The sequence below is a fragment of the Labrus mixtus genome, chromosome 6 (assembly GCF_963584025.1).
Source record: "Labrus mixtus chromosome 6, fLabMix1.1, whole genome shotgun sequence".
NCBI lineage: Eukaryota > Metazoa > Chordata > Actinopteri > Labriformes > Labridae > Labrus > Labrus mixtus.
The window spans coordinates 25191626-25213243 of NC_083617.1; the positions used below are offsets into that span (position 1 = coordinate 25191626).

A 21618-nucleotide genomic window follows, 5' to 3' on the forward strand; every position below is an offset into this window, starting at 1 on the left:
ACATGAGGTATCAAAAAGTTCTGAAAATTTTGAAAATGTTGACCATCTTATTATAAATGTGTATGGTCGCAGTTCCCTCTGGGTCAGATCAAGCTGTGGGAGGCCCGGGTGGAGGAGGTGGACAGGTCAAGAGATTCAGACGATGAGCTGAAGGCATGTGGGCGGGGCTTACAGGTGGCACCTTTTACCATCACCATCCACCCACAAGAGCAGGGGCCGACCTACCTGCTCATCGAGAACAAGCAGGAGAAGGTAAGCGACCCTCAGAAACTCTCCTCTCCTCTCCTCTCCTCTCTTTATCAGTTCTCAGTCTCTCTCTAAATGTGTCTTCCGCTCCTCCATCCTATCTGATATCAGTGTGTGTGTGTGTGTGTGTGTGTGTCTGTGTGTCTGTGTGTCTGTGTGTCTGCAGGACTCGTGGCTCTTCCATCTCTCTGTGGCAGCAGGAACCTCGGTGGGAACCGTCGGCACCGACTTTGAACAGCTGCTGGGAAAACTCTTCAAACTGGACGGAGATCCCAGTCAGTGGTTCAGACACATTTATTATTATTTGTTCTGTTCAGGAGTGTGTTACACCGCACTACCACCTGCATGTTGATTCAGTCATTTATTGACATAATGTCACATAGCAGCAAACGTAGCATCTGATACATGCAGCATGGAATTGTGTTATTATTTATGATTTTATTGAGTCTGTGATGGAGTTACCTGGATCGAGTTGTTTGTCTCCTGGATGTGAGTCGTGCTGGTTATTGAGGATGCCAGGATCTCTTTTTTAACAAATAACTCCTAAAAAAACAATCTGCTGAATTTGTACACCCGGACTTTGTACAGACATTTTTCCTTCCACGTCCTTAGTAAGATTTCCAGGTTTAGTCTGGGTGAGCTGATGTTTGAAAACAGCAGGAAAGATTCAGGAAAAATTCACCAGGAGCGAGCGCACGCATTAAGTCACATAAAGTCAAGTTTATTTAGAAACAACATTTCAGCAAACAAGGCGATTGAAAGTGCTTCATACATGACATCCAAAGCATCACGACAAGAGAACCTAATTTTTTACATTGCTGTGAAAAATTGAATCCGTTTTATTGTCTTCATGAATAAAAAGGTGTGGAATAATCCCACACAAACCTGTTCTTTGTATAAACTATCCTGTGAGTGTTAAGTAAGATTTGAATTGAAAATTGTAAATCTAATTTTGACAACTTCAGAGCAGACAAAGCCGAGCCTCAGCCCCTCCCTCCTAAAACTACCTAAGACAAAAAGTCTCACCTAAACGACCCAACAGACCAAAAAGTACCACCGCTGACCTCCAGCCTTTTAGCATTTCATTTGTTTGTGTTTCAGACTCTCCCATCTGGAGACATCCCGTGTTGTGTTTCAGTAAAGAAGGTCTGTCGTCCCCTCTCACCACGCTGCCCTCACTGGCTCTGCAGACAGAGGCGGTTAAACTCTTTAAGGTACACACACACACACACACACACACACACACACACACACACACACAAAAGCACACAAAGTGTTTTTAAGGATTGTTCCTGAACAAATAAACTCGTCGGTGTGTGTGTCATCGTCTCTCTCTCTCTCCTCAGACTTGTCAGCTTTTCATCAACGTGGCGATCGACGCTCCGGCCATCGACTACCACGTGTCTCTGGCTCAGAGCGCCCTGCAGGTGTGTCTGACCCACCCCGAGCTGCAGAACGAGTTCTTCTGTCAGCTCATCAAGCAGACCCGCAGGAGGCAGCCTCAAGGCCACCCGGGACCCCTGCAGGTCTGTACTCTCACCACACGAGGGCAGCAACAGATTTTGTAATGAGGACATGCTCAAACAGGGTGTGAACATGTTTTATGGTCAACATTTCTTAAACATTTTGCTCTTGAGTTGCTGAATCAATACAATGACAGAGTGGATCAAATAGACATTTTGTCTTAATAACATACTTGTCAGGATCTTTCAGTTTGAGTTGTTTTGCCAAAACAGCTTTAAAATGCAAAAAAACAGAAACTCAGGAGAGAAGAGAAAATTATATAAAGATATATGATCTAATAACCAGAGTCAGGAGTCTGACCAGAAGAGGGCGCAAAGGTTCAGCTGTCAGTTAAATTATTTCACAGAGTAATTATTTCTCAATCTCAGGATTTAAGGACAAACGAGTTCATGAGTCATTTCACAACGCTCCGTGTTTATGTAGGATCTCAGTGTGCCCACGGATAACGGCCGAGGGAAACTTAATTAGTGATTGTGTGTGTGTGTGTGTGTGTGTGTGTGTGTGTGTGTGTGTGTGTGTGTGTGTGTGTGTGTGTGCGCGTGTGTGTGTGTGTGTGTGTGTGTGTGTGTGTGTGTGTGTGTGTGTGTGTGTGTGTGTGTGTGTGTGTTTCAGGGCTGGCAGTTCCTCGCTCTGTGTGTTGGACTTTTTCTGCCTCAGCATCCGTTCCTGTGGCTGCTGCAGGTTCACCTGAACAGACACGGGGACTCCAGGTGAGAACAGATTGTTTTAAACATTTTACTCAGGGGCGCTGGAGACCGAGCCGTTAGGTTGTGCCCCATTAACGGAGGCTAGCAGCCGCCAAGCATGCGGCCGACATGTGGATCCTTTCCCGCATGTGGTTTTCTATTTCTTTTCGAGTGTGACCTTAACTTGACTTAAATGTTCATGCAAACTGATAACCGGTATTAAAGGCAGGGTTGGTCATTTTCAAAAACTAGCATGATTTTGAAAGTAGCATTCCCTCAGTGATCCGTCTTCACCCACCCCCTCCCCTCTGTGCCCCCTCTAAAGCCACGCCCCCTCACTTACATGCGGCGTTGGTACAGAAGCGGACCTCTGAGTGTGGGCTAGTGCACGCATGGGGTAGAGAACGAGCAGAGAGACAGGGAGGCGTGTGATTGGTTCATCAGATTGGTACCTCGTGGCAGACATTGGTCGAAGTTTTAACAGACTTACAGCTGATACAGATGATGGATTTTCAGAGCTAACCACTGCACCACCATGCAGCCTCAGCTGTGTTTTGTTCCTGTGTTTTATGTTGTGTCATTGTGCCTCGTTCTTGTCAGGACTGAGGTGGGTAAATATGCCATCTACTGCCTGCGCTCCATGGAGCGGACTCAGCAGAAAGGAGAGAGGCAGGGAAGACCGTCCCGAATGGAGATCCTGTCCATCCTGCTGAGGAACCCCTACCATCACTCTCTGCCCTTCAGCATGCCCGTCCACTTCCTCAACAACACCTACCAGGTACACACACACACACACACACACACACACACACACACACATACACACAGATCTGTAATGAATGGTGGATGACTCATCTTCAAGTCCTCTAGTTGTACAACAGTCTGTGTATAAACGCCCCTTCCTCTTAACCAGGGACACATTTAACTTCCTCCTAAAAGGTCAAAGGTCCCTCAGGTGGGTTCAGCCCTCAGAAGAACAGATTCTTCTGAAGCAGACACTCACGGTTATGAAAAGTTCAACATCTCTTGTGTTTGTCTTCTTTACATTTCCTCTCGCCGTTCCTCCTCTACCCTGATAATTCGGTGCACACAGCGCAGGGGGCCCTCATTGGCCAACAGAGCTGTCAATCATGTTACATTCTTTTTTTTTATATGGTGAAATAGCTGATTAAGACTAAACTTCTCACACAAGTGAACACTTGGACATAAATCAGCACGATGAGAACTAAATGTATGTTTTGTTTCCTTTGATTTTACGGTTTGACCCATGTCCTATATGTTTACATTGAGGAGGTGGAGCTTGTGAACGTTATGGCAACCTGTTTTGGTTTCACTTCTTTTAAGGAGCTGTCGGGCCGTCCACCTGTCCTCCTGTAGTTTCTGGGAACAACACAGGACAAAGGGTGAAACCTGCTGAGCTAACTTGTGCTAACATGAATGTTGCTGTTAAATCTCACCGTTGATTAAACTGTCATACTGCACAGCTCCACCCCACCTTTCACCTACCTGTTCACAGCTCTCTCTTTTACTGGAAGTCAGTTCAATTCAAAAAACTTTATTTGTCCCCAGGGGGCAATTCATGACATCATAGCCTGAACACAGAGTTTCACTTCTGCGTTTAAGGAAGTCAAATGCAAACTCTAAACCATGACAGCTGCCTTCACTTCTCAGGGTGTATAGATCCAGTCTGTTTCAAGCTACAGATATCTTCTAAATGTAATTGATGAGTCTCTCTTTTACTCCTCATAAAGGAGACATTTTGCTTTTCAGGTTGTTGCTCCTAAACTTTGGACAGTCTCCCACTGGAACAGAGAGCTGTGAAGCAGTTGAAGACCTGTTTATTCAGACTTGCCTTTGTTTGATTTGTCTGTTATTATGTAATTATCTGTGTTTAATGGATTTTATATTTATCTTTTATTGTGTAGCACTAAAAGTTGCTAGAAATAAACTTGACTTACTCACTTATAATCTTAGATCTCAGGATCTTTTCTTAATGTCTGTTCTAAAAGTCAGAACTGAACTGAAGGAAAAAGTTGTTTAAAGGCCGTGACACACCGAGGAGATGGTCGGCTAGGACCGACAGTGAGCGGTCGTCGCCCTAGTTGTTGCGGTGTGTCCAGCTCCATCGCTACCCTGTCTGCCTTTTTTCTGTCTGCCTGATGTTGAATCAGCGTCTGTCGGCGCGGTCGGTGAGAGGAATGACTCTGATTGCATAGAAAAACGGAAGTGACAAAAGCAAGTTAACAACTTTTTATCAGACATTATTCTCCATTAGAATGCTACCTATAATACGAGTGTTGAGCGACAGCGATGTGAAAATGGTCTTCTCGTATCATAACAACGGTTTATTTATCCGCGTTCATCCTCTTCCGGTTTCCCATTCCTGGAATGACGATAACAGACTACCGCCGCCTGCTGGCATGGAGAGTTATTTCATCTCAAACATGTGCAGAACGTACGTGGTGGTTGGCCGTCGGCTGTAGTCTTTGCGGTGCGTTCAAGTGCAATTTTTTGGCCAAGACAAAGGCGATGTGAGTCAACGCCACAGTTGGTCTTCGTCAACACTAGTTCATCTGCTTGTTGTGTCAGGGCCTTTACTTGGTACGAGGCACAAAAAGAGCTCAGACTTAACGAGCTGCTCTCATTGGACGATTTAAAGAGGACGTTAAATGACTGGCTGCAGATGTTCTGCCTGATGTGTTTGTTATTTTGTGTCTTTTAAAGTTTTCTAATGACGTATCTTTAATGTTTTTGAATGTGCGGCTGCTCGTTGTCAGAACACGTTTTTTTCCTGGTCTAATAAAACATTTTGAGTGTGGGACATCAGAGGAAAGATGTGAATCTGGAGAAATCTCTGAATGTAATTGATCGTTCTCATTTCTGTCACGTCGTCGTCTGTGTTCAATATCTACAGGTGGTGAGCTTCGATGCTTCGACCACGGTGGATGAGTTCCAGTCTCGTCTGAACCAGGACACCAGCATGAGGAAGACCGGACTCTCCGGGTTCAGTTTGTACACCGACGACCCGACGGGGCGCGAGCTGGAGCACTGCCTGCAGGGAGGCGTCAAGGTGCATCTTCTGCTCGTCCGACTTTCTGATGATAAAAGATAAGATATGAGAGATTCTTCATGTCTTCTTCATGTCCTCTGCAGATTTGTGACATTATCTCCAAGTGGGAACAAGCCTCGAAGGAGCAGCACACGGGCAAATCAGAGAACACCCGGACGGTGCGCCTCACCTACAAGAACAGGTACGTTCCTGTTCTTCACCTTGATCCTGATCCACAGAGGGGTCACAATCAGACCTGACCCGGATCACCTCACTTCTCTCAGGTTCAGAGTTTCTACGTGCAGGGAGGTTTGTTTTAGCAGGATCTAAAGGAAGTTAAAATAAAGATTTCCACCTTGTGAACTCATTTTCAGTATGTGGAGTGAGTTCACAGAGGACCTAAAGCGGATTTGGCCTCCATTGAACCTGCACAAGTCAGACAATCTTGGTCCAAACTGTTCTGCAGATCAGTGGTCAGCATAGTCAGAGTGATAGATTTATTGTCTGCAGAGATTAGAGAGTGCAGAGTGTTTACTGTCACAGAATATAAATGAAGTATCCAGCTCTGATGTGTGAGAATGAGTCTCTTTCCTACCATCTCTCGACTCCAGCCATCACTCTCACTCGAGACTTTGTGGCAGAAACCCTCATCCACACCTTCATTCACCTTTTGTCTGGATTACTGTAATGGAGTCCTGTCTGGGGTAACCAGCAAGTTCCTAGAGAGGCTCCAATATGTCCAAAACTCTGCTGCCAGGGCTTGGTGTGGGTGAGGACTCACATCACCCAAACCCTCATCCACCTCAACTGGCTCCCAATTAGATCCACAATCAGATACAAAATACTCCTCACCAAATCCCTCCATGCCCTCGCCCCCCAGTACCTCTCCGACCTCCTACACCCACACACCACGTCCTGAAACCTCCGGTTGTTCTTATCCCAGTGTCTCCCCCTAGTGTCTCTCCTTGGTACTGCAGCTGTGAGTGACAGCGAGCCTCAGTCATGATCAGTACACTCTCTGTATGGATTATCGGCTCCGTGTGTTTATTGACATTTAAAAGTCTGAACCCTGAACATAAGATGATGCCACTTTTTGTCTGTGTGTTTCGAGGAATAAAACATTTTTTTATTCAGTATGTGTCGCTTTAAAGACAAAAGCCCAGATTTGATCAAGCTGTGATTCTCTGCTATGCAGCAGCAGACGGCGCTGATGAGACAGAGCGCCCTCTGCTGAGTAAGCTACATGATGACACAATTTGTAGCCCACTCATCAGAAACTGGTCCCCTCTTTCTCCTCCACATCTCCTCTCATCTTACAAATCAAATAGAGACAGGAACACAACCAAACAGAGAGTTGAATAATGTCTGTCTGTCTGTCTGCGTGTCTGTCTGTCTGTCTGTCTGTCTGTCTATCTATCTGCAGGTTGTACTTCTCTCCCCAGGTGAGGGGGGAGTCTGAGAGGGAGAGGCTGCTGCTGGCTTATCAGACAAACGAGGCCATCGTAGCGGGACACTTCCCCGTCAACAAGGAGCTCGCGCTGGAGATGGCCGCCCTGCTGGCTCAGGTCTGACACGTATTAATGCATACCTTTTTTCACATGAGAGTTTAAAAAACTTGTTTTTTCAATTAAGGAAATTCATTTTTTTTTGCTTTTTCGGGAGTTCAGGTGGAGTTTGGGGATTTTGAGCGTCCGTTCTCGGCTCCAGGATCAGCCCAGACCAAGTCCAACCAGACCCTGAAGCAGGTTCTGGACAGATTTTACCCCAAGCATTATCGCAGGAGCACGTCTGAGGAGCAGCTCAGGTACGAGACTGAGACTCTGCTGATACTCTTCCTGCGTCAGCTTTTAGTTTTCAGGTTTTAATTGTATGCATGTGAAAGAGAGTTAAGCCACTACAATGGAACATAAAGTCATCTTTTCTAAAGTGATCCAGCATGAAAATAAGTCCTCTCTCTCTCTCTCTCCTCCTCAGACTGCTGCTCCAGCGTCTCTCCGCCCGCTGGGCCTCCCTCAGGGGTCGGACTCCATCAGAGTGCGTCAGGATCTACCTGACGGTTGCCAGGAAGTGGCCTTTCTTTGGAGCCAAATTATTTGAAGCAGAGGTACATGACCATTCATCACATCATAAGCCGAGATCAAAGCTCTAATGCTGCGACTTATTTTGATTATTTTTTATCACTCAGGTTTAAATAGAAACTTGTAAAAACATGTCAACTAACTTACAAAGGGAACACAACACAGAAAGGGCCGACAGGTACGATGATGCCACAGCCGGTGTGTGCACAGAGCAGGCTGCAGGGGGATTGAACCTCACTCTTTGTTGTTCATGTGATGATGCTGAAAGGCTCCTGAATGTGTTAAAAATCATCATCCTAACTGTGGAGGCAGTGAATCAATCAGTTAACCTCATAAAGGCTGAAAATCAACAAAGCTGCAGGGACAACTACATGGCAATTTAGTTTCATTTAATCAATCAAACCTTTATTTATTCTCAAAAGGACATTGAGGTGTTCCTCTTTTCCAACACTGTCGAGATTACAAGCACATTAAAACAAGCAAAACACAACAAACACTTCAATTCAATTAGAAAGACCACTGAGATCAAATTCCAAAACTCTCCAAGAGAGGGCAGAACTCTGATCTTTAGAGTTTACTGGAGGGCGCTCCATGAGTTTGGGGTGTTCAAAGAAAATGCGGTTTTACCGAGTTCAGTAAAAGCTTGAGGTACTTTAAGAAGAACGAGTCATGTAGGTGCTGGAATTCCACTCCAACAGGTCTGTGAAGGTTACACCTCTCTTCAAGAGAAGGCCGACCGACCTCTCATACAGCTCACAGTGACGAGTGCAGAATAGATCAGCAGTAATACCTGAGGGCGGAGTGATAGACGGTGTGCAGAGGCTTTACAGCTGAAGCTGCAGCATGTCTATAAATGAACTCGCCGTCATACAGCTCCAACAGTTCTTTTTCTACACAATGAAGGAGAACCTGATTTGTTTCTGTACAACTCTCTGTCGTTTATTTCTCTGTGTTTTATTATGAACATGTATTTGTGTTTGATCTGACCGCCTCGTCTCTCTCTCTCTCTCTCTCTCTCTCTCTCTCTCTCTCTCTCTCTGTGTTTTCAGTCCGTCACTGCGTCTCCTCAACAGGGTGAGCGTGTGTGGCTGGCCGTGCACGAGGACGGGATCAGTGTCCTGGAGCACAACTCTGTGGTCAGCATCTCTTCCTTCACTTATATTCAGATGAGATAGACACTTATAAATCCTGGAGGAGATTCTAGCGTCAGATTGCTGCAAAAATTACAGTAAAACACTTATAGTAACACAACAGAGCCTCAAATATAACCTGTGTTTGCACTCTGATGAATCATGAAGAAGATGTGTAAAATGATTGAGTCACAAACTAAACTGTTAATCTCCATGTGAACCCGTCTCTCTCTCTCTCTCTCTCTCTCTCTCTCTCTCTCTCTCGCTCTCTCTCTCTCTCTCTCTCTCTCTCTCTCTCTCTCTCTCTCTCTCTCTCTGTGTGTGTGCAGAAGCCGCTGGTGTCCCACCCCTACAGGACCCTGATGACGTTTGGGGGCTGCAGACAGGACTTCATGCTGGTGGTGGGACAGAGCATGGCGACCAACGGCAGCAAGGACAAACCGACAGAGAAGCATCTGTTTGCTATGGACGCCTCCAAGGTGAGAGAGAGAGAGCTGTGGCTCTACATGAGATCTACAAAGGGACAAAGCCAGCCTTTATCTTTGGAGGGCAGTTATACTTGGCAGCTATCTTAGATTTAAGCCTAAACTCCACCATGGTTCCCCCAGCCAGCTCCCCCCGTGCATGCCTTGGCTCCAAAATATGTCGCATACGTCACCAATATGTCAGCGCCTGTCGTTAGGTTTGTTTTGGCTTCACTTCTGTATGTCAAAAGGAGACGAGCTGTCCATATTAATGTACAGTCAGGTAGTTTGCCTTAATCAGTAATAAGTACATTTACATTTGACCTTTTCCTCTTCTGTTTTGTTTGGTCAACAGATCCGTGAGATCACTCTCCTCATCTCCAGTTACGTCAACAGCGCTCACCAGCAGAAGGCCGCCGCCCACCACCTCTCTGCCCCCGCCCTCATGGTCGCTCAGCCCGTCAGTCTCAAGAGCAAAGAGCTGAGGAGCAAATCCCCCCCAGCCCTGGGACGCCCCAGCAAGGCCCCCACGCTGCTGTGATTGGACGCAGACATAATCCACATTTTAAATGAGATGAAGGCTGCTGACACATTCTGAATGGGAGTCTCAGTGGGTCAGATTCACTCCGTCTATGAAGAATGGTCTCTCTCAGGGGGACTTTAACCTTTAACATCTATTTTTACATATTTCTGTTTGAAATGACTAAAGATACAAAAAGGTTTTGGTATTGCAGGAATCACAGGATGCATCAGGAATCATGGAGGAAAGGATCAAAATTCGTCCACTAAAAGTTCTGACAACATCACAGAAAGGATTCCTGCAGAGAGAGACCTTTTAGTTTAAGAGGAAGATTCTCTTCTTGACCAGAAACAGCTGGAAACATCCCTCTCTTTAAGAATCCAATGATGACAAAACCAGTCATTTATTCTCACGGAGCAAAGCACATGAGTTCTTGATCTTCCACTGCCTCAACAATTTGATTAGCATTACGCTGTTATTGTGCTTCATTCAAACTGAACTTTAGAAACAAAGTCAAACAAACCAACATTAAAAACTAGAGCCCGACCGATAAATCAGCAAGCTGATAATATCGGCCGATATTAGCTTATCCAGTGACTATCAGTATCTGCTGATTTTATCTCAGATATGCGCCAACTACTTGATTTATTCACCAGTCGGACAGCTTTTCATTTGAGTTTCTGTGTATTACACTAGCAGTTCTCTTTCACCAGTAGAGGGCGCTATATGGATTACAACGAGCATCACTCTCCAGATTGTCGAGCGGTGACGCACGTTCATGCTCAGTTACTTTCCAGTGGGGTGACCTTCTTGTCTTCATTATAAATCTTTTCCAACAAGTGTTTGATAACTGCATTTGGGGGATTATATCCACACCTTTCTTGACAGATTGAACATAGATCTAAGAAAGATATTGGCTGACATATCGGTATCTGATTTTTTTGTCTTGCAAATATCAGTATTGGCCCCAAAAATCACATATCGGGCCTTAATAAGAATGAACTGGTTGAGGTACTGGCAGACCAAAAACTACACTTGATGTTTTTGTCTGTGGAGTCTGGTAGTCTCTGAGCTTTGTTTGTGTTTTTATTTGTAACAAAATATTCTGTTCTTATAAAACCAGCCCTTTTAGAAGAGGATTCCTATCCCCTGGGGACCTCTGGTGATTTGTTGCAGAGGTCGTCTGTGAGTCGGCCAACATGTCAGACAACAATACAAAGGACAAAATAACTGCTGGTCTCACCCTCCAGAATTAACAGAATCACTTTCCTCTAAGACACCGGACTCCAGAAGGAAGTTGCTGATCTACCTCCCCATCAGGCAGATACTTTCTTAAATTTATATCCCCACACCTGCCTGTTTGACTTGTTTGCAGTATGGGCCATTTGCATAGAGAGTTGTTGGTTTTTTTTTTACCCGCGAGCGCACACACATACACACGCTGGGTCTGATTCATAAAAGGATTGTGTGTTTGTGCATGATAAACCTGTGCAACTGAGACGTAAAGACGTCTAATTCACAAAATACACGCAAACTGTCTCTGTGGTTGACCTGTGACCCGTACAGGCTGTAACCCTGCCTCTCGCCCTGTGACAGCTGGGATCGTTTACAGCCCCCCGTGACCACAAGCGGGAAAAAGCGTGATAGATAATGATTGGATGGATGGACATGCAAAGGGTTAAATGCTCCTCTAGAAGCTTCAGCGCAAACAGCCTCTCTAAGCTGCTTAGATGTACTATCCCTGGAAAAGTCCTCGTTGTGGACATACAGCTGTTCAGTGTTATACATCATTGTAATATGATGGAGTAGACTGAACACTGCGATGAGAGACGGAGGCATCTGAAGCGTCCGTTTGTGTGCAGGGAGACAGCACTGTGGAACGCCTGCAGGAAGAAGAAACCAGTCTGTGGCTGTAGTTACTGATTGGCAAGCGGAGAGGTGGAACTTTGATCCTGCACAAACACTTCACGCCTTTGTGGTGAAGGAGAACTGAACCGAGTCGTGCGTTCTGTATTTTACATGACAAAGCTCTAGAGAAGTAAAGCAGGGTCGTGTTTATTTATGCTAATATGAGGTGAGAGGAAGTGACAGGTGGTTATCGGAAATGTACGCTGGTCTTAGAGAAATACAGCATGTCCTGTTGAAATGGAAGGAGAACTGGAATTTTATGTACGGTACTTTAAGCAGATGTTTGTTCCTTCCATTGTTCTCTCTCCGGCCTGAACTAAGCAGCAGGTTTCATATTTATTTGTTTTATTAAAAAAAAAAACATTTTTGGAATAAAAAAATAATGGAATAAATAATTATTTTAAGAGTCGACAATAAACTACAGAAAACACACGGCTTGTTTCATCCTTTCTTTCCACCTAAAACCACTACACTCATTTTTTCCGGCTTCACTTCAGTTTCTCCTCCACAGACCCGCCTCCTGCCTCCTTATTGGTCGACGGGATCTGACGTGCTGATACCTGCAGCAGGTAGCTGACAGTGAGTGACGCACCCTCATTCCTGAAGTCACACACAACAGAGCGGGAGTGGGAGAGAGAGAGGAGGGGGGAGGGGCGGTATATGATACCTGACCTGTCTGAACTAGTTAGAGACATGCTTTTGTCCCTGTTGCCATGGAGACAAGGAGGGGGAGGGAGGGGGGAAAAAAGGGTGAGGCAACAAAAAATGTCCTCAATAATAGACTAATGACTTTTAATAATGTGCTCCATCGGATACTTAAGGAATATAAAGTCAAACAAAGTCCAAGAAATCAAAAGCTACTTTGTTCTTCCAAATTCAAGTGAAAGGTCGTTCACGGTCTTCTCGGTGTCGTCACATTCCTTCCTGTGTTTTGAATAGTAAAGAACAAACGGTCACTTCTGTGCGGAGTTTAAACAGGAACGTCCCCACCTGAAAGGCTGCGCTCAGCTCAGGCGCAGACAGAACAGCGTGATCATGTTGTGACAGGTTACACAATGACTCTTTACCTCCACAGATCCTCACAGTGTCAGGGAGCCGCTTTGAAAGGACAGAGATTTGTCAAACTTCCTGCACAGATAATCTACCTGAGGGAGACGTGTTTCCCAAAACTGCTGAGCAAAAGAAGTCACATAAATGCTAAAGAGTGTTTAACAGGCCTCACATGAACAAAGCAGAAACAGATATCACTATTTAGTGGGGAAGTTTGAGTCCATCAGGTAGTGTTGTAGTCAAGACCACACTAACCGAGACCAAGACATACTTGAGACCTGAGTGCTCCGAGACCGAGACCGGACCAAGACATTTAAGGATCGAGACTGAGTACACACCAAGACCAAGACAGGGCGAGACCAAGACCATAAATATGTCTGAAAAATAACCATCCAGTGTGCAGCGGGCGTGACCCTCACTTTAACAGCAGGAAGGTTGCAGCCGTAACCGGGCGATAAAAATCAAACTACAAATTAATTGAAGTGATTTGTACTTTTAGAAAGAGAGTGTTCATTCTAATCACAGTAATGACGGGAAAAATAGTCTTTCAGTGGTGGTGTTGACCGGTCATGTTTTAAAAATCCGGAGTCCGCCCAGTCTGAGACCGAGACAAGACCGAGTAAAAATATTTTTGATTCTGAGATGAGTCCGAGACCTTCAAAAAGTGGTGATTTTGACTGATTTTGAGGACAAGCTGACTTCAAAGATGGAGTCTAGACTCTAGAGGGTTTCTCCCAGTTTGCATGCACTTCTAAACACTCTGTTGTAAATGGATGTTTGTCTTCATTTCTCGAGATAAGACAACGAGAGAGAGAGAGAGAGAGAGAGAGAGAGAGAGAGAGAGAGAGAGAGAGAGACATAAAAGGTCTGAGAGTATCTTAGGATAAAACATTAAACAGACATAAAATGAAGGGGGGGAGGATGAAGGATTTGGGACAAATAACCATAATTGGGTTACAGCACTGGTCACCTCATGGACCTTTCTTTGAGCGGTCAACCCAGGCAGCTCCCACACGGCTGGTGCATTATACACAGAGGGGTCCGGGCTCTTGGCATCGCCCCCCAGAGACCCAGAGGCTCATGGACTTCTGTGAAACACATCAACAGTATCTCAGCTGTTGGCAAAGCTTCACTACCGACCTTCAGGTTGTGGCACCACTATCCTCCAAACCACTATGGACAGAAGGGTACTCAAAGAACTCTGCGTCAAATCTAAGGGTCATCAAGATTAGAGAACAGGACTATAGGGTCCCATACCCATTTGACCTGGTTTCATGAAGGAGCCCAGAGATTAAACCCCTCAAAAGGCCGTTAAGGTGACTGTGGTGCGTGAAGCTCATATGGTGCTTTCACACGTTCACAAAGCTCCTGAGTACGTCCTGACATTTTCAAGGAGAGTTGCATGTGTGAACACAAACAGCTGATTTTTTCAGGTCGACCCGCTGGTGCACTTTCCGGTTGGAGTCAGTAGATTCAGTAGCTTTTTCCTAAAAAATAAAAAAGAGACTTGCACTAAAGTGATATCACTCAATCATCCCTACTGGGCCTCCATACAGGTGTGGTGTGTTTCCCCCAGCCTATGACAGCGCACAGGTGAGTTAAGGAGCTGACACAATGCAGCGTTTGGATGCGATTTCAAATCAGTGAATATGACGGACTTGGACGTAGCGGCAAATAAGAGAAAATATAATCACAGTGAGGAGAAACCCCAAGTGGATAAAGCTTGTTCTAAAACGAGGGTGAACCTTGCTTCTGCTTCCTGTTGGACAGGTGAGTGAAAAACGCCGGTGGTTAGCTCGTGGTAGCAGTAAACATTCACACAGGCCCTTTCCGAATAGCCACAGTTCAGTAGGCAGTACTTTTCAGTAGGGAGTTTCAGTATACTGAACTTTCGTGGTCATTCAGTATGCATTTTTTGGGTCCACCTCAGTATACTGAACATTTCAGTATGGATACTAACTTCCGGGTTTTATGCAGTATGGATCGGATGCGTGCTTTCAGGAAATGAATTGTATTTTACCCACAATGCTGTGCGAAATTAAACGTTAATCGTCACGTCACGTCCGCCTCCAAATCAAAACAAACGAGCATTGATTAATTTAATCTTAATTTAAAGTCCCGACTGAAATCACTACTTTTAATTAACAACAGAAAATATAACAAATGTCTGCATTATTATAAAACCTTTCTCCCTCTATTTAAATAATGATTTCACTATTTAAATGTGTCTTTATTTGTTTATTTTATATTCTGTATATTACTGTCTTTCATTTGTACTTTTCTTTATGTACTGTATGTTATTTAGTTATTTAATCTGTTTTTTTACTTGATTTACATTGTGATATTGTTTTTTGTTTACCTGACTGTATACGCTCTTCTTGAATAAAGCTAAACAAAAACAAAACAAAAAAAAAACGGGTAGATGCGGCCGGTTTGGGAAATGTAAATGACACCATTTCCTTACTGAATGAATCAGACGAAGTAGGAACAAATATCTGTCTACTGTATACAGTATACAGCACGGAGAGTAGGTACTGACTACTGTCTACTGACAGATTGAGTAGGTACTTGGCAATTCGGATGCAGCCACTATGTCCTGCTGTGAGTGTGCACTTCCTGTGGCGGTGAACCCAGGAGGAGGAGGGGCCCAGTTTGAATGTTGTGTTTTAAAGTTGCTGCTGACTCCTCCTTTAAGTCGGTGTTTTTATCCTGTTTCTAAAATTCTTGTGGACATTATTTCCATTCTTGAAACTCTGACTTACGTCTGTTCAAGTTATCACATTAATAAACTTTGCTAGCTTTAGTATCGCTCTACATCGTAACCTACTCATGGTGAATATCTACCTTTGTGTTGCCCCACAGTTCATGATTAACACCTCGTTGCTCTGCTTTGACTTTTCACCTGACTTGTGATCAAAAGCTGCTGCAGTGCTTTAAGTCTGTGTGTGTGTGTGTTTGTTGTGTACATACTGCGTGTGCGTTTGTGAGTGAGCCAGAACCAGACCGACAGGTTGGACGCAATGCCAAACAGTTTCAGACATACATCTCCAAATGACTGACCTCCTCGCTCTGCAATGACTAACAGGTGTTGTCTCAAAGCAGGAAGTCACACAGTATCTACTGTTCGGATGAGTATTTATCCACTCAGGGTGTCAAAGCGTTCAGTACTAAAGCTAAAACCTCCATTATTTAAAGATCAATGGAATCAAAAAGCCAAATCCTATAAAAGGAAGTTCCTCTTTCTCACTTCATGTTGAACAGAAGAGGAATGAATCCATCAGAAGTGTGCAAATACCTGCATACCGACTGAATTTTCCACAAACATTTCAGTACTGAAACATTGCCTATGTGTTTGTTCAATTTAGGCAGGAGTTTGCCAACAACATGTGATTACACTGGGTTTGAAATCACTGGATCCTTTTTTTTTGGGGGGGGGGGGGGGGCTTTTGGTGCCTTTATTGTAGAGCTAGGACAGTGTATAAAGATAAAGATAATGTTGGGGAATGTTTCAGTACTGAATGAAAGGAGCCACAGGTTGGATTTGAACCCGAGCAGTCGTCTGGTGGACAACTGTCTCCATGCATTAGGCGCCTGCACCAACCAATACACCACCTCTGCACCCATTGGATCATTTTTACTGGTATCATGTGTATGTTTGAAATCCTGGTATTGTGGCTAACTTTCCACCCACAAACTCAAACTCAGCAGAGGAAAGATCGAGGGGCGTGTTGAGGATATTTCAGGCGATTCAGATGACTGTTTCTGCAATCAACGAAGGCTTTCACACATTTTTCTCCTGAAAATATGAGAAACATTTGCAGTTCATGAAGGTTTATGTTTCTCTACTTCTCTTTCATGTGTTGAAGTAAAACAGGAGTTTTTGAGAGTTTTATACATTTTGGTTGGACAAGAGAGGTTGCCCGCCCGCAGAAATGGCTTGACCCCTGAAAGGCCCAGTGAACAGCCCTCAACATACACATTCGATCAGTACTGTTAGCGTTAGCCTCCTGGCTAGCATTAGCTCCCATCAGCCTTTGGAGCCGACTGAAATAAGTTTAACATGTTCTTGCCGGGGTCACATGCCCTCCTTTACTTCTTTCTCTTCTGGCGCCCTCACTTTGTGCACGTCCTGGAATCACTGTGCTGATTGTGACATAACGGGCATAACAGTTAATCTCACAGGGGCTGACGTCGGTGACATAACAAAACAAAAGTTTCTTATCATTTTAAGAAAGGGGGGGGGGGGCATACATGTTGAAACAGGCGACATTTTAATGAAGCAACAATAAATCAAATGTTTGTTTGTTGTTGCTTTAAGAGGTCATGGTGAGTATTTAGGTGTGAGGTAATTAAAACATGATCATTGTTGCTTAAAATGAGGTTGCACTACATTAGCTTTTAAGCTAACCTCCATTGGACATCCCCATCTGACCCCAGAAAGCTTTCCCCTTCATGGGCAGCCTTGCTTCCGAGGCAACATAAAGACTTCAAATTTGGCATTTCATAGACTGACTAAATAATTAACCCTAAAACAGTTCATAAAAATCTGTTTAATCCATTCAAAAGAAAGCTGCAGGTTGAAAGAACACGACAGAAAACGATGAAAGTTTCTGTCAGTGACACAAACAATACCAAGAGGGTGAGACATTCATAACAGAGCTGCCACACCCTCCAGAAACTCACCTGGGTGGAAAACTTCCATTTTACCTGCCCTGTGTAAACACAACACTCGTTACAAATGGTTGTTTATAAAAGCTGCCATCTCCCAGGCGAGACTGAATGAGCTTATCAGTGAGCTAACCGACTGAAGTGTTTGTGCTACGTATCATGTAAACACTCATCTGTACGTTTCCACCGAGGTTCAGCAGATACAAAGAAGACGTTGGCACATCGAGAGTCTTTTAAAACAGATTCTTTATTAAAAACAATCCAACAAACACACATTAGTAAGAAAGAAACTGTACAATCTATGACATGGAATTTGAACTCAACATAAAAATGCGGCATGTTTTTATAAGCACAGTTCATGGCAAACAGATTGGACGATGGATTAAGACTTTACACATCTCATAAATAAACGGTTGATCCAGTAGTGCCAACAACATTAAAAAAAAACAACAAATAAAAGCGGGTTAATTGTTCCTTTACAATCTGCATTCCTCAAGTAAAATGGTGAAAATGGCACCGTCCCACTGCATAAAGAGTTCGTCCTAAAACAGGTGAAGAGCGAGCTGGATCTCCAGATCCTCCAGCAGCGATAAAGACTTCACATGGCCTCCATCTCTCTTTGCTGGATGAAGAAAAAGAAGACGCAGGAGTTAAACAAATGAAAGCAACTTTGAGAAATGTGGTGACAGAAAGATGGGTTCTTCTTCTCACCTGGGCTTTGTTGTATCGCTGATTCTGACGCCTTCTAGCGAAGAACTGAAAACACAGAAACAGGAAGTGAGTTACGATTCCGCCTCGGCTCACAGCTGCATGTAAAACACAATTAAAAAACTGTTTCTGACTTACCAGCACGGCCAGGCCGGCGAGCACAGCCAGAACCACCACCACGATGACGGCGATGATTCCACCCGACAGGTTCTTCATGGTGAAGGTGGGCGGCTCCGCGTCCACATAGTACACCAGGATGTCCTCCATCTCCAGCTTCTTGTTGTCCACCATTGGCTCAAACTTCCCCTGGTCCTTGAAGAGGGGCAGCACCTTCACCTGCAGGAGGAAGAGGACGAGTCAAGTGAGCCACTCAAACGCTTCATCTCACTAAGAATGTACACACAAGAGTGAATCTACATACGTCTTTCTCCATGTAGTAGGCCATGTTAGCAAGATTAGACTCTGTGTCTCCTTTTGGCTTCTTCACATCCACAACGATGGTGCGGCTGTCCTTGTCGTACTGCAGGACATCAAACATGCACGGTTTAATTCAACGCTCTTCTCATATACATTTACAATTCATACAGAAATAACCAAATTGAGCGTTTTTCTCCCTCACCTCAACGTTGTCCACCATGTCCTTCTTAAAGTTCTTATAACGTTTGTTGATGGCGTCCGTGATGGCGCTGCAACAGGAGAGGAAATTCAAACATTGAACAGGACGGAACAAAGAGAAGTTTTTAACTCATTCAAAGTTTCATGAAATGTTTTAAACACTTACAGCTTCAGCTTGCTGGCATCCATTGCTCCAGTCATCTCTTTGTGTTTGAGCTGAAGACGAACCCAGCTGGAGAGAAAAAGAAGACAAACACATGTCAGAATTCAACATTTATCACGTACACATTTGCTCGGAGAAAGTCAGAATTATAAAACTAAAAACAAGGACCATTAGAAAGAACAGATGTGCATTACAAAGGCGGAGGACATTTGTTTGTTTTTGTGTCTGGTGAAAGGAACATCCTGAGTAAATGTGATGTGCAAATGAGATTCAGCCCTCCATGTTATTCTAATGTATTTATTTTCCTCTGTGGTAACAATGATAATAAAAAATAAAAAAAAATCACTGCTGACGCTCCAAATACTCACTATGTCTCCACCAGCTTGTCACACACCAGGGTCTTGTCTCCCTTGTCGGTTCTGCGGACACCGGCGCTGTTCACACACCAACACTCCTCGGTGTTGTTGCACTGCTTGGCCCTGAACTTGCCGTTGGTCTCGCAGTCTGGGTCGTAGATGCCGTCGTTGTTCACAAAGGCGTCCTCCGTCGGCTTCCCTCCGATCGTACGGGTGTCCAGACCCTTTTTGGCTCGGTACATCTCAGCCTTCATGAGGAAGCACTTTGGGATCACTGAGCGAGGGAGGAAAGGAGGGTTTAAGAATAAAACGGGGGAGGAAAAGGAGGACGTATCTGCAGGATGGATGGTGACGATATCTTTTACTTACAGTCGCTACATTTCAGCGTTTGTTTTTCGTTGCTGCCGACCAGGATGTGACAGGTACATTGAGGAGCAGTACCTTCACAGGTGGCCCACTTCATGGTGTCACATGAGCCTGAGTACAGAAAACAACAATCAAACATTTAACCATCGACATTACACCTGCTTAAGGGACAGGGGGGGGGGGGGGGGCAGGCAAAGTGATTATTGTGCTCAGCAGTCTGTTTCTTTGTTTAATGTCCTAACACCTGAGCAAACTGTTCTTAACGTTTGAATTCCACCTGATTCTTATAACTAGATAAAAACCTCCAGTTTTTAATGCATTCAAGACTAGATATCAACTCCCATAAAGTCTTAGAGGCCGAGTGTAAGCCTGTTTGGTGGAGGTTTAATGTACCTGTCATACAGAGAGGGGACAGGGCGGGTAGACGAGCAGGTTTGTCGAACACCTGGGCGTTGGTTTCCCCAGGGAGCGAGACAAATCCTCCCAACCCCCACCCAACAACAACTCACCGCGTCGCATATGCAAACTGCTTTTAACCTCACCTTTCCACCTCCCACCAGCTGAGAAAAATCGCTTTACACAACATAATGTAAAACTTAGAGAGTAGAAAATGGATTACAGGTGAACTAATCCGTGTGAGGGTAACTTTAAACTGTAATTATTAAACCAACATGAACCACCTTCTGCGTGAGCACTAACTGCAGCAGGTGGACTTCTTATTTCTTTCTAAATAATAATGAAATGAAATAAACTACTCACAACTTTGCGCAGAAGCTCCCACCGCGAGCGTCGCCAGCACGAGCGCAATCCACATATTCATGACTTTGTTTAAATTCAAAAAGTTTCCTCCTGATGCTCCTCTGAACCGTCCGTCTTCCTCTGAGCTCAAATATGGAGTCCTGTCGATCCACACACAAAGCTTCTTGTCCTCCCTGCAGGTGTGTCCTGGTCCAACCTGTTTGAGGAGAAACTCCACGAGCGCGCGCTCACGCACTGAAAAAGGTAAGTAGTCTTTAAAAAGCACGAGCAAGTGTCCTGTCGATTATTGGTTATATCCCGGTCGATGTTTGTAGTCGAACTGACACAGTGATGTTTTTGAAGTAAATTTATAAGACTGTTAGTCTCATGACGTCACTCTCATTTACATAGAGGCGGGGCTTGTCTTCAAACGCACCTTTTTTCCGGAATGACCATATTTGGTCTCCCTCTCGCTCCCTCTCTGTTGACATATTTTTATTCTTTCAACTCAGCAAAGCCGTATTTCCTTTGAATATGTATCTTTACAATAAACCCAGTCGTCTAGATTGTTTTTCATTTTGTCTTGTCTTTAACAGTTTGTGTTTTTAAGATTCTTTCATAGCCTACATAAAGAAGCAGAATAATACACTTGGTGTTAACTTTGACACACTGAAGGGTTGATTTTGTTTTTATTCATCTGTAGGATTTAAAATGTCACACAAAAACCGCTTGGTGTGAAAATCTCTTCACGTAAACCGAGAACAACAAACATTCACAAAGTCAATCACCCAAACAAAACACTTTTAAAAAAGATTAATTATAAAAATGTGATATTGAAACGTTTGTTTGTGAGAGATTCTGTGTGACGTGATGACATCATCAGCAAGTATCTTACCTGACAGAAACCCGAGGCAGGTGTTGTGAGTCACGCTCTGCTGGATGACACGGCTGACTCACTGCTGCAGGTCACACACAGATTCTCTGTTGAGTCCAGTTCACGTGTTATTATTTTTATTTTTATCTTTCTTCATCATTTCACACAGGTTGAGTCACCAACACAAACACTCTCGGTTTGATGTCAGGGGCAAAGTGACACTGGAGCCATGAGATGTGATTTTAGTAAAAGCAGAGGATCAGTTTAAATCTTTCTGAGTGCAAACTCTGATTTTTATCATGCTGAGAAAGAAGCTTAAGAGCTGAAGGAAGACAGGTTATCTAAAACCACAGACTGTAAATATTATGAACGAAGCCTGAGTGACGTCACCCTGCTTCTGGGGGTACTGGAGTCCCATCGATGGCGGTCTCCATGCTGGAAATCCTGTCTCAGCCTGACGACAGACTGAGAGCTG

General features: G+C 44.3%; 2 protein-coding genes and 1 long non-coding RNA gene across 5 annotated transcripts in view; 2 read left to right on the forward strand and 1 right to left on the reverse strand.

Moving 5' to 3' along the window:
• plekhh2 (pleckstrin homology domain containing, family H (with MyTH4 domain) member 2) overlaps positions 1–12056 on the forward strand; it is a 34553-nt gene extending 22497 nt beyond the window's left edge. For all 3 annotated transcript variants that reach the window (XM_061040696.1, XM_061040697.1, XM_061040698.1), the window contains 14 exons: positions 73–252; positions 413–521; positions 1348–1460; positions 1593–1772; positions 2383–2480; positions 3057–3234; positions 5371–5526; positions 5610–5707; positions 6929–7070; positions 7173–7309; positions 7480–7609; positions 8633–8719; positions 9043–9192; positions 9533–12056. In XM_061040696.1, coding sequence (XP_060896679.1) covers positions 73–252; positions 413–521; positions 1348–1460; positions 1593–1772; positions 2383–2480; positions 3057–3234; positions 5371–5526; positions 5610–5707; positions 6929–7070; positions 7173–7309; positions 7480–7609; positions 8633–8719; positions 9043–9192; positions 9533–9718 — 1944 coding nt within the window. In that variant the 3' untranslated portion in view covers positions 9719–12056. The remainder of the gene's footprint in view (positions 1–72; positions 253–412; positions 522–1347; positions 1461–1592; positions 1773–2382; positions 2481–3056; positions 3235–5370; positions 5527–5609; positions 5708–6928; positions 7071–7172; positions 7310–7479; positions 7610–8632; positions 8720–9042; positions 9193–9532) is intronic.
• Positions 12057–14332: 2276 nt separating this feature from the next.
• Positions 14333–14710, forward strand: LOC132976045 (uncharacterized). The gene is made up of 2 exons (XR_009673365.1): positions 14333–14394; positions 14479–14710. It is a non-coding gene; the product is annotated as an uncharacterized LOC132976045 (long non-coding RNA).
• Positions 14711–17551: 2841 nt separating this feature from the next.
• epcam (epithelial cell adhesion molecule) lies at positions 17552–20630 on the reverse strand. Its single transcript, XM_061040679.1, has 9 exons — positions 20291–20630; positions 19535–19642; positions 19178–19439; positions 18813–18878; positions 18651–18717; positions 18453–18551; positions 18170–18367; positions 18035–18079; positions 17552–17945 (listed from the first exon to the last, which is right to left on the reverse strand). Exons 1-9 carry the CDS (start codon positions 20349–20351, stop codon positions 17922–17924), a joined length of 930 nt encoding a protein of 309 aa, XP_060896662.1. The 5' UTR covers positions 20352–20630; the 3' UTR covers positions 17552–17921.
• Positions 20631–21618: the final 988 nt, after the last annotated feature.